This window comes from Mesoplodon mirus (genome assembly GCF_964341445.2).
Source record: "Mesoplodon mirus genome assembly, chromosome: 2".
NCBI classification, from domain to species: domain Eukaryota; kingdom Metazoa; phylum Chordata; class Mammalia; order Artiodactyla; family Ziphiidae; genus Mesoplodon; species Mesoplodon mirus.
In genome coordinates this window covers 22,284,952-22,297,704 of record NC_138977.1, presented here as the reverse complement: position 1 = coordinate 22,297,704, position 12,753 = coordinate 22,284,952, and the positions used below count along the sequence as shown (strand labels likewise).

The window sequence follows — 12,753 nt, the reverse complement described above, 5'->3', positions numbered from 1 at the left end:
GGGGACACGGGTTCGTGACCCGGTCCGGGAAGATCCCACATTCCGCGGAGCGGCTGGGCCCGTGAGCCATGGCCGCTGAGCCTGTGCGTCCGGAGCCTGTGCTCCGCAACGGGAGAGGCCACAAGAGAGGCCCGCGTACCGCAAAAAAAAAAAAAGAAGTACTTCTTATTCATCAATTTAAGCATTGTCATTTCTTCTCCTAAATTAAATACTTTATTCATACTGATGAAAGTTAGACTTTTATCAGCAAATGATCTGGCAGAATGTAACTGTTAATCACAATGAAAGTTGTGTTAGATTAGAATTTATGCTTATAAATATAAAAGTATGAAACTACTAAATATATGGGTTCTTTATTTAAAGCAACAATAACAACTCATCCAAATAGCTAAGTGATCTGTGCTAGTTAGAGACAGTATGAAGGATGGCTTCGAGATTATGAGACTGTTGAAGTAGACTAGCTGAAGTAGTGCAGGCCTGAAAAACATTAACCACTACAGCAGCAAAAATGGAAGTAAGAATGGAAAAGAGAGAGTGATTAGAAGTGTACACGGTAGGACTTAGCACCTGAGTGGGTGTTAGTATACAGAAAATATATTAATATATAACAGTGGTTTCCTACTGTATATAATGTGTTCATAATTAACTTAGTACATCCTGAACATCTGTTTGTTCATTTAGATGTTCTTCTGCAGCATTATTTACTATATAAGTCTTTATAAGTCTATATAAGAATCCGTATTATAAGTGGGTATACACATATATAATTTGCTTGCCAAATTCCCTATTATTATATATTTATAAAATTGTGAAAAATCATTCTAGTCATTCAATCTTTGTGCACATCCATGGTTATTTTCTTAAGAAATTATTTTAGTTATGCAGCTTCTGAGTTAAATGATATGTATATGTACAGTTCAAAGACTTTTGATACTTTCAGCCAAACATCATACCATATTACATATTTACACATTTATAACAGTTAAAATTACATAAATTTCCATAGAATTTTAAAGGATTTATTTAGAAAATAATAATAACCTAATAACATAATTATAGCTTTACATTCCGTGTTTCACTAGATAATTTGAGGACACTTTAACATACTCAGACAGAGGAAATTGCTTGGATGTAATGCAGGACAACACTGCAACATTTAAGAAGTACTGACTAAGTCATTTGGACAAAATGCTGACTAAGTTATTTGAACAAAAGTGTGCTGAAAACCAGACTGAAAGTTAGCTCAGCCATTTAAGTGCATATTACTGGTGTTTATAAAGGTATAAAATTATACTATGTAATACAGTGAGGCTATTAGAATACTTTAAAATACAGCAGCAAAACTTTTATATACCTAACTATAAAGGAAGGCTGTGTTCAAAATGATAATTGCGGGGGAAAATTCAACAGCTCTGTAAAGAGAACAGAGAACAAAAGAAGAAAGCAGCTGATCAAAATTTACCTAAAATAGCTCATCTAATCATTACAATTTTAAAAATTTCATTTGTAAGGAAAAAACATCAAATAATCTTCAAGTTATTACTTCCAGAGCCACCAAAGATTATTAGGCAGAAGAGAAGTCTAAAAGGTGTTGTGAAGAGTTGTATTAAACCACAAAAATGACTGTCAATGATTAATTTGATTTCTTTGGATTTCATTATTTGCCTACAGTTCTCCAATATTTTCTAAAGGATCTGTCTGCTGCAAAGTTCATTCCATATTAGAATTAGAATTAGTTTGTATCATGAGCAACATGATAAAAGAAACTTTTTAAAAAGTTGCAGAAAATTGCACAAGAACTTAGTCATATGACTATAATTAATATTAATAACAATTCCTCAGATAATATCATCACATAAAAATCTCCCAGCATGTCTGTTTTCAAATAGCAGCCTGAATTCTTAAGCAATTTCAGGGGTCTCTTGTGTATTGCCATATGTGCATAGAAGAAATTTCTAAGTCTGTGAAACTTGGAAGAAGCAAAAAATATTTTTTTTCTATTTTCAATAAACCTATGTGGGGAACCAAGGTGAATGAATGTCTCCAGGAAAAAGGGAAACAAAAGAGTAACTCATCATTTTGTTTGTATGTAAAACTTATACATTAAAGTTTTATTCAACTGTATATAACCTACTGTGTCTAGGGTTAGTTACAAAGTTATTTGTCAAAGCAATTTTAAAAGAAAAATAATAGATATTTATAATTTTAATAATTGTGCTCATAATTTTTTACTGATACAATAAAAAGTTTATACATCACCATTAAAATAGAGAAATGACAAAAGAACTTGCTCAGTTATCCAAACAATGGAGTTAATTATATAGGATCACAGCCCACCTTCCAGAAAAGTTTGAGGAAAGAGACCTTCACCTTCCTATTTTCTCTATTATTTGTTCATCCTTAGAATCTCTTGTCTTTGCAATATCACCTCCCTGATATGTTACATATTCCAAAGTCTTCTATTAATTATACTGGTTATGTTTTAAGTTGATTGCTTCCTACCATCATCTAAAAAAGTATCTTGGTCTTAGTAAATTATTCCCAAGACAAAATAAGGAGGATTTTTTCCTAATTCTTATAAATATCTAAACTCTTATTCATTTATTTTAATTTTGTTTGCTTGAATCTGTCCTAAGTTTTTAGCCTTGTCAGCCCACAATAAACCTGTTAATTCTTATCACTGAGGAGAACAAAGGGAGAAAATGAAGTAGCAGTAATAAATCAGAACCCTTGATGGAAGAAATGTACTTGGAGGAAGAGACACTATGATTCTTGGGATCAAGCTTCCTAGAGTCTCTGACATGGGTCACTCCCTGCCTGGTCTTTTCCCTTGTCTGTGAGAGCCAGTGAGCATGAATCATCTGTTCCTACTCTATGATCTTGACCTTGGCTAAGGAAACCCAGTCAGCTTTCCTAATCATTTCATAAAACTGTGGTGAAGATTACATAAGAAAATACTTATAGGGCTTCCCTGGTGGCGCAGTGGTTGAGAGTCCGCCTGCAGATGCAGGAGACACGGGTTCGTGCCCCGGTCCGGGAAGACCCCACATGCCGCGGAGCGGCTGGCCCCGTGAGCCATGGCCGCTGAGCCTGCGCGTCCGGAGCCTATGCTCCGCAACGGGAGAGGCCACAGCAGTGAGAGGCCCGCGTACCACAAAAAAAAATACTTATAAACTCTTAACATAGTGCCTAGTGCATTAATAATACTCAACAAATAGAGGCTTTTATTACTTTTTTCCTGACCTTTGTTTTATAATCTCTTACTTCCTGATTTTGGCTTGAGCTTAATAAGTTTTTTGTTTATTTTGCTTTATTTTGCAACTTCACCCTGACCCCTTTCCTTCTTGATCCCCCTTCCTATTTTGTTGGTTTTGATTTACCACTTGAGCCCAGCAATTAGAACATGTTTTCTGATTTTTCCATTGCTCGTCAATTCAACCCAAGTCCCTGACTCAGTGACTACAGGGAGTCTAGATTAAAAATGCCTTTAGAACTTCCTAGAAAATCTAGAAACCACACCCAAATAGCTCATTAGAAAAAGAGGAGGAGTAAGAGGAGGAGATAGTCTTTTAAGTAATATAGTTAAACTTCATGTGGAATTCTGAAATGCATTCAGCTTATGTATTTGCATTCACAAACAAACACAGAAATCCATTAACTTTCTCCATACACATTTGCTTATTCAATCAGCAGTGTTGTGGAAATTACTACGATATGAATTATTTTGTGTTCTTCAATTACAGATCTGTATTACTTACTGAAATCTGTCTGAATTTATAGAGCCCATATACTGAATAAATGTCTTTATTTTATCTCAATAAATCTTCTGTAACACCAGCACACCAGAATCTCATTCCTTTGGCCATTTCCCAACCTATTATTCAAAATAATATACTGAAAAGAAAGTGGAGAAAATTTTATTTTTCTTTTCTGCTCCTTAAGATATCCTCCTAATAATTTAAGACTAAGAACTCTGGAAAACAGGCTAAATAATTTCAAAATTGAGAAGATGACTATTGTTTTTGAAAGACTGAATTCATAATGTTAAATAATTTCCTTCTCTATCAAATTGTAAGTCTTACTATATAGTCAATAAAGGAGTTATAATTTAAAACTAATCTCCAATGGTCGTTAACAGGTTACTAGGTCCAAAATGAATGGCATTTTGGAGCTTTAAAATGTGCTTTAGACTTAGACCTGGCTCTCTTACCGTTATTAATATTGATTGAATACGCATTAGCCTTTTCTGACCTTGTGGAAATAATGGTGCTCATATGCATAAGGCCCTAGTTTAGGAACTAATCTTAGAAATTCCAGAAGTAATTAAAAACTTCATGAGATCTATTTTACTTTTGATTTCTGTTGACAACTGCTGCTTACCTTTTGAACTTAAATGCTGGTGAGACTGGTAAAATGGGTACAGTTTTCCTCAGAACCACTAATTGATTGAATCCCTGAAAAGTGGGATTGATAATGGCCCTAGAATTTATATAGTGGTTTTATACAGTGGCTAAGGCCCTGCTATAATTATTTTAAAACATTAAAAGCTAATACATCACTACAGAGTGGCAGGCGTGACTCAACGGCCATATTGTTTCATGCTCTTTGACAAATGACTAGTCATCCAGACAACATTTCCTCTTTAAACACCTTTCCAAGTCTGTGGTGAAATCAGTAGATAACAAGAAAAATAGTACAAAATGAAAAGTAATCATTTTTGAGGCCTCCAGAAAATGGTGTTTAGTGTATATACTTTAAAATGATATATATTTAAAGAATCGTGATATATTCCTTATTCAAATCATGCACTATGTTCCTGTTTTTTGGTTTTTTCCTTTTTGCTGAGCAGATAAGCAATTGATATACATTGATGTATTAAAAATAGTAACAAAGCCCCTGAAGTATCAATCACATAATTTAGTAAACAAAAAATAAACCAAAAGTACATGAAGCCAAATGTGGTAGACATGAGAAAAACAAAGGGGTGACATACAAATTGACTGTATCCATATCACATGGTTTTAGCAATGCGGGGCTGTGTTTTTAATTTAACAGGTAATTTTTTGTCTTTTACCTGTCTCCTAGCATCCAGAATCTATGAAAATACAATTTTTTTTTTCAAATTGTGGCTACAGAAAAACAAAACAAAGGAAGGGAAAAATGGTCTTTGTTAAACTCACCCTTCTCTCTTTTTACTCCTTTTATTTAGGTCTTGTTTTTAATTGTGAGATATGAGTTAAGTACAGAAAAGTGCACAAAACTTAAAAGTGCAGCTCAATGAATTACCAGCAATGGAACACCAGTGTAATTGCCACCCAGGAAAAGATAGAACATTACCCATGACACAGCCCCCATTTCCCCACCTCAACCATTAGTCTATATCCCCAAAGGTAACCACTCATGAGATTATCAACACTACCATTCATGTTGCCTGTTTTAGAGCAATTATCATACAGTGTGCATTCTTTTACTCAGAAATTTAGTTTGTGAAATCCATTCATGGTGTTATATATAACTGAAATGTGTTCATTTTCATTGCTATATAATATCCCACTATATGAATACATATGTGTGTGTGTGTGTGTGTGTGTGTGTGTGTGTGTGTGTGTATATATATATACCATACTTTATACACTCTATCCTCAAAGAGTGTTTAGGCTATTTCCAGTTTGAGGCTATTATGAATAATGTTGCTATGGAGATTCCTGTTCATGTCTCAGTGTACACATTTTCCTCTTTGAGGTATGTACCTGAGTGGAATTGCTGAGTCTTAAGGTATGTGTATGGTAGTTTTCAGAGATGCTGCCAAATTGTTTGTCAAAGTGATTGAACCAATTTACAATCTCATCAACAGGTTACTAGGATTCTAGTCGCTCTACATCCTTGCCAACACTTGATATTGTATATTTCCTTATTTCAATTATTCTGTTGGCTATGTAGTGGTATTTCATTTTTCTTTTAGTTTGTGTACCCCTAATAACTAATGAGGTTGCCACCTTTTCACATATTTAATGGGCATTTGGTATCTTCTTTTGTGAAACCTCTTGCCCATTTTTCTAGTTATTGTCTGTTTTGTTGTTATTGATTTATAGAAGTTAATATACATTGATGAAATTTTTGTTAGATATGAGTATTGCAAATATGTTCTACTGTGGCTTGTCTTTACTTTCTTAATGGTGGGTTTTGAACTACAAAGTATTACCATAGTCAAATTTATCAATCTTCTCTTTTTTTATCCTCATTTTGAAATAAATTTATTGAGATATATTTGACTGATAAAAATTGTACTAAGATTTACAACTTGATGTTTTAATATTTGTATACACTGTTAAAAGATCAACATAATCAAGCTAAATAATTTGTCTATAACCTCTTCATAATTATAGTGTGTGTGTTGAGAAGATTTAATTCAAGATCTGTCCTCTTAGCAAGTGTCAAGTATATGATGGTTTTGCTAACTGTTGTCACCATGCTGTACATTAGGTCTCTAGAACTTATTCATAGTACATAAATGAAACTTTGCACCCTTGGACCAACATCTCATTTCCCCCATACCTCCCACCCTAGCCCCTGACCACCACCATTGTATTCTCTGCTTCTATGAATTTGATTATTTTAGATTGCACATGTAAGTGAAATCATGCAGCATTTGTTTTTCTGTGGTTGGCTTATTTCACTCAACATAATTTTCTCATGGTGCATCCATGTTGTCACATATGGCAGGATTTTCATTTTTGTGGATGAATAATATTCGTGTGTGTGCGTGTGTTCTACTGTGGCTTGTCTTTAAATACATATCACATTTTATTTATCCATGCATCTACTGATGAACATTTAAGTTGTTTCCATATCTTGGCAGTTGTGAATAATGCTGCAGTGAACATGGGAGTGCAGTTCTCTCTTTGAGATGCATATTTCATTTCCTTCAGATATATACTCAGAAGAGGAATTGCTGGTTCACATGGCAGTTCAATTTTAATTTTTTGAGGAACCTCCATAGCTTTTGCATAGTGACTGCACAAATTTACACTTGCACCAAAAGCATACAAGGGTTCCCTTTTTTCCACATCCTCACCAAAGAATATTTTCTCTCTCTCTTTTTTTTCTTAATAACACCCATCTTAACAGGTGGAGGCAATATATCATAGTGGGTTTGATTTGCATTTCACTAATAATTAGTGATGTTGGATATACTTTCATGTGCCTCTGTGCCATCTGTATGTCTTCTTTGGAAAAGATATCTATTGAGATCCTCTGTCCATTTTTTTTTAACATCTTTATTGGAGTATAATTGCTTTACAGTGTTGTGTTAGTTTCTGCTGTATAAAAAAGTATATCAGCAACATGTATACATATGTCCTCTTATCCCCTCCCTCTTGCATCTCCCTCCACCCTCCCTATCCCACCTCTCTAGGTGGTCACAAAGCACCGAGCTGATCTCCCTGTGCTATGTGGCTGCTTCCCACTAGCTATCTATTTTACATTGAGTAGTGTATATATGTCAGTGCTACTCTCTCAATTCGTCCCAGCTTACCTTCCCCCTCCCCATGTCCTCAAGTCCATTCTCTATGTCTGCATCTATATTCATGTCCTGCCCCTAGGTTCATCAGAACCTTTTTTTTTTTTAGATTCCATATATATGTGTTAGCATACGGTATTTGTTTTTCTCTTTCTGACTTACCTTCACCCTGTATGACAGACTCTAGGTTCATCCACCTCACTACAAATAACTCAATTTCGTTTCTTTTTATGGATGAGTAATATTCCATTGTATATATGTGCCACATCTTGTTTATCCATTCATCTGTCAGTGGACACTTAGGTTGCTTCCATGTTCTGGCTATTGTAAATAGTGCTGCAGTGAATATTGTGGTACATGACTCTTTTTGAATTATGGTTTTCTCAGGGTATATGCCCAGTAGTGAGATAACTGGGTCATATGGTAGTTCCATTTCAGGTTTTTTAAGGAACCTCCATACTGTTCTCCATAGTGGCTGTATCAATTTACATTCCCACCAACAGTGCAGGAGGGTTCCCTTTTCTACACCCTCTCCAGCATTTATTGTTTGTAGATTTTTTGATGATGGCCATTCTGACCGGTATGAGATGATACCTCATTGTAATTTTGATTTGCATTTCTCTAATGATTAGTGATGTTGAGCATCCTTTCATATGTTTGTTGGCAAAATGCATATCTCCTTTGGAGAAATGTCTATTTAGGTCTTCTGGATTGGGTTGTTTTTGGATTGGGTTTTTTGGATTCGGTTGTTTGGTGTTTTGATATTGAGCTGCATGAGCTGCTTATATATTTTGGAGATTAATCCTTTGTCAGTTGCTTTGTTTGCAAATATTCTGAGGGCTGTCTTTTCGTCTTGTTTATGGTTTTCTTTCCTGTGCAGAAGCTTCTTAAGTTTCATTAGGTCGCCTTTGTTTATTTTTGTTTTTATTTCCATTTCTCTAGGAGGTGGGTCAAAAAGGATCTTGCTGTGATTTATGTCATGGAGTGTTCATTCTGCCTATGTTTTCCTCTAAGAGTTTTATAGAGTTTGGCCTTACATTTAGGCCTTTAATCCATGTTGAGTTTATTTTTGTGTATGGTGTTGGGGGGTGTTCTAATTTCATCCTTTTACATGTAGCTGTCCAGTTTTCCCAGCACCACTTACTGAAGAGGCTGTCTTTTCTCCATTGTACATTCCTGTCTCCTTTATCAAAGATAAGGTTACCACATGTGCATGGGTTTCTCTCTGGGCTTTTTATCCTGTTCCATTGATCTATATTTCTGTTTTTTTGCCAGTACCATACTGTCTTGATTACTGTAGCTTTGTAGTATAGTCTGAATCCAGGAGCCTGATTCCTCCAACTCCATTTTTCTTTCTCAAGATTACTTTGGCTATTCAGGGTCTTTTGTGTTTCCATACAAATTGTGAAATTTTTGTTCTAGTTCTGTGAAAAATTCCTTTGGTAGTTTGAAAGTGATTGCATTGAATCTGTAGATTGCTTTGGGTAGTATAGTCATTTTCACAATGTTGATTCTTCCAATCCAAGAAATGGTATATCTCTCCATCTGTTTGTATAATCTTTAATTTCTTTCCTCAGTGTCTTATAGTTTTCTGCATACAGGTCTTTTGTTTCCTGAGGTAGGTTTATTCCTAGGTATTTTATTCTTTGTGTTGCAGTGGTAAATAGGAGTGTTTCCTTAATTTCTCTTTCAGATTTTTCATCATTAGTATATAGGAATGCAAGAGATTTCTGTGCATTAATTTTGTATCCTGCTGCTTTACCAAATTCATTGATTAGCTCTAGTAGTTTTCTGATACAGTCTTTAGGATTCTCTATGTATAGTATCATGTCATCTGCAAACAGTGACAGCTTTTCTTCTTCATTTCTAATTTAGATTCCTTTTATTTCTTTTTCTTCTCTGATTGCTGTGTCTAAAACTTCCAAAACTATGTTGAATAATAGTGGTGAGAGTGGGCATCCATGTCCTGTTCCTGATTTTAGAGGAAATGGTTTCATTTTTCACCATTGAGAACGATGTTGGCTATGGGTTTGTCATATATGGCCTTTATTATGTTGAGGAAAGTTCCCTCTATGCCTACTTTCTGAAGAGTTTTCATCATAAAGGGGTGTTGAATTTTGTCAAAAGCTTTTCTGCCTCTATTGAGATTATCATATGGTTTTTATCCTTCACTTTGTTAATATGGTGTATCACATTGATTGGTTTTTGTATATTGAAGAATCCTTGCATTCCTGGGATAAACCCCACTTAATGATGGTATATGATCCTTTTAATGTGCTGTTGGATTCTGTTTGCTAGTATCTTGTAGAGGATTTTTGCATCTACATTCATCAGTGGTATTGGTCTGTAGTTGTCTTTTTTTGTGACATCTTTTCTTGTTTTGGTATCAGGGTGATGGTGGCCTCATAGAATCAGTTTTGCATCGAGATAGACTTAGGAGTGGTAGTGCATAGAATGTAAACAAGTAAACCATTTAAATGGTTTAGTAGTACAGTCAAAAGAAGATGTGACAGCACTGGAAGTGAGGAGATGAGGTAGGATTTGGTATTTGGTTTGAAGATAAAGGTGACAAGACTTGCTACCAGATGGGATGTTGGAAAGTTTCTAAGTATTTGGTCTGAGAAATAGAGTGAAGAGCGGTGCTATTCCCTGAAGTAGTGTAGACTGGGGTGTTAATTCAAGTGTGAAAATAAAGCGTTCGGATTCAGATGTGATATATTTCAGATGCTCATTAAATTCCAAGTAGAAAATATGTAGGCATTTATCTGTAGGTCTCTAGAGAGAGTAAAGCTTGAAATATAAATCTGAGAGTCATCCAAGTATACTGTAGATAATATTCAACATCAGGGAACTTGAGATTAGCTGCAGTTGGAATGTGGATAGAACAGAAACAGTTTAAAGACTGAGCCCAAGGACACACCAACATTTAGAAGATGGAGAAGATTCTACAACAAGATTATAAAAGAGTGGTGAGTCAATTAGGAGTAGATCAAAACACATGTTATGATGCTGAAACCAATAGTAATATGTGTTCTCCCAAGATTATTAATAGCCTATGATTCTAGGGAATTTAACAAAAAATAATCTGTTAATATTATTTATTAAACTAGAAATCTGAAAAGTTATGTTAAATATAAGCATAATAGTATTAATATCTCCTAACTAGTAAATAGTCAAGCCCTTGGATATAAAGTGTATATCTGAGGTTGTAATAAGAGGGTAATTCTAGGGTTGAAGAACAAGGTGGAAGAAATATCATTTAAGCATGTTATACTAAATATTTATCATGCTTCTGTTTGACTGAGTCTCACAGTCTCATAAACCAGATTCAAATATGAAGTGATGAACGTAAGCAAAATACAGAGATCCATGCTGATGTTATGTGAAAGATTTCTCATTACTTAAAATTTAACTTGCTCTTGAATGTGTATGACTTCAGATTCTCAATAAGTACTTGTTGATGTTCTTTTATTCTCTTTGCTTCTTTCCACAGGTGGGGAAGTCCCATACACAACTCTGGCTACCCGAATGATGATGGGGGCTTGGTGGCTATTTGCTTTGATTGTCATCTCATCTTACACAGCAAACCTTGCTGCTTTCCTCACTATCACCCGCATTGAAAGCTCCATCCAGTAAGTAGACAAAGATTCCACTTGATACAAAGTATGAGAAATGACAGGCGTGGCCAAAGCTATGTGATGTCTGATAATAAATTTACAACTTCCTTTTGAGTAAAGGCTTAATTTTGTGATGTGCAGACATCACAACATAGTCCAACTCCTGAAAGTACAGTTTTTGGTAGAGCATTCTTTATAAAGTAAAATTCTGGGTATTATTTGGACATTGCTTCCCACATTTTCCTGGAAGGATAACACATATTTAGAATTTTAACCTCTGTAAAATATGACTGTGGGCAATACTATTAAAAAGAAGGAAAAGGATACATACTAAAATATATATATTTCAAGTTTGAGATGCTCAGTCTTTGCCTTGAGTCTGTCCCATTATGCACTGTGTGAGTAAATAGTTAGGTAGACACTGGATGATTGAGAGATAGATGATAGGTAGGGAGAGGGAGAGAGAGAGAGAATGAGAATAGCTATCAAGAGGTAAAACCACATTCTGTCTCTTCACTGCATTATAGCTAATGTGAGTATTATTGCTGCTGTTTTTCCAGCTGCAGTGGTGGTAAATTGCCATTAATTATAGTGTACTTTTGAATCCTGAAAGCTACCTAAGTCAGTGCTTCATTTCACAAATGACTTTCCCATGAACCCTGAGACTCCAAAGGCCTTTGATTTACCATGGCCAGTTTTTCTTTATGTGGTTTCATGCCATAAGGTCAGGTCAGTGCCACAGTACAGCCTCTGCCTTATTAGAACATAGTGTTCTGTATATTGTTTTAGGAAAAAATTTTCTGAAAATTTTATTAATCCAAAATCAAGGTAGTTTGAACTTTTGAAAAGTTAAAAAACATTTATTTCTCAACAAAGCTGACAGTTCAAGATTAGAATAATTAACTTTGTCAAGGAATTAATTAGGGATTTACTTCATCCTTAAGAGAAAACATGAATTCTTCTTGCCTTTAAAATAGTATGTAAATGAATTCCATTAGTAGTTGCAAAATTATTATAGCACAATACTAAAATAAAATCAAGAATTAATGATCTAAAAAGAAATAGGGTATTTTCTTCAACTGCTTGTGTATATAAATTGAAACCCCAAAATTCAGCTACTAATAGTCAATTATTTCATCCATTTATGAAAATGATGTTCCCAACTTCTCTCATCAAATCATAGTCTTCAAGTTGTTTTCCCAGTTATTTCTTTGGTGCAGAGCCTTCATATGCTTTTAACTTACTACCCTTGTAGCCAGTTCTACGTGTGACATAAATTATAAGTGATCCAGAGTGAAGCTCATGGAAAATTTAAACTGATGACCCCATCAGAGTCCTATTTTAAGCAATAATGAAAATGTTTACAACGTCCCAGCCCAAGAAATCAATGAATTAGTAAAATTGTGCAAATAATAACTAACATTTATTGAGCACTCACAAGATGCCAAACTTTGTAGTGGATGGGTTTTTTTGTGGGTTTTTTTTGCGGTACACGGGCCTCTCACTGTTGTGGCCCCTCCCGTTGTGGAGCACAGGCTCTGGACGCACAGGCTCAGCGGCCAGGGCTCATGGGCCCAGCCGCTCCGCGGCATGTGGGATCTTCCTGGACTGGGGCAC

At 35.1% G+C, this 12,753-nt stretch overlaps 1 protein-coding gene across 3 annotated transcripts in view; it reads left to right on the top strand.

Moving 5' to 3' along the window:
• The window catches only part of GRID2 (glutamate ionotropic receptor delta type subunit 2), a gene marked incomplete at its 3' end in the record, with an annotated part of 1,368,259 nt that overhangs the window by 1,077,590 nt on the left and 277,916 nt on the right, over positions 1-12,753 (top strand). For all 3 annotated transcript variants that reach the window (XM_082605769.1, XM_082605770.1, XM_082605768.1), the window contains one exon: positions 11,013-11,151. In XM_082605769.1, coding sequence (XP_082461895.1) covers positions 11,013-11,151 — 139 coding nt within the window. The remainder of the gene's footprint in view (positions 1-11,012; positions 11,152-12,753) is intronic.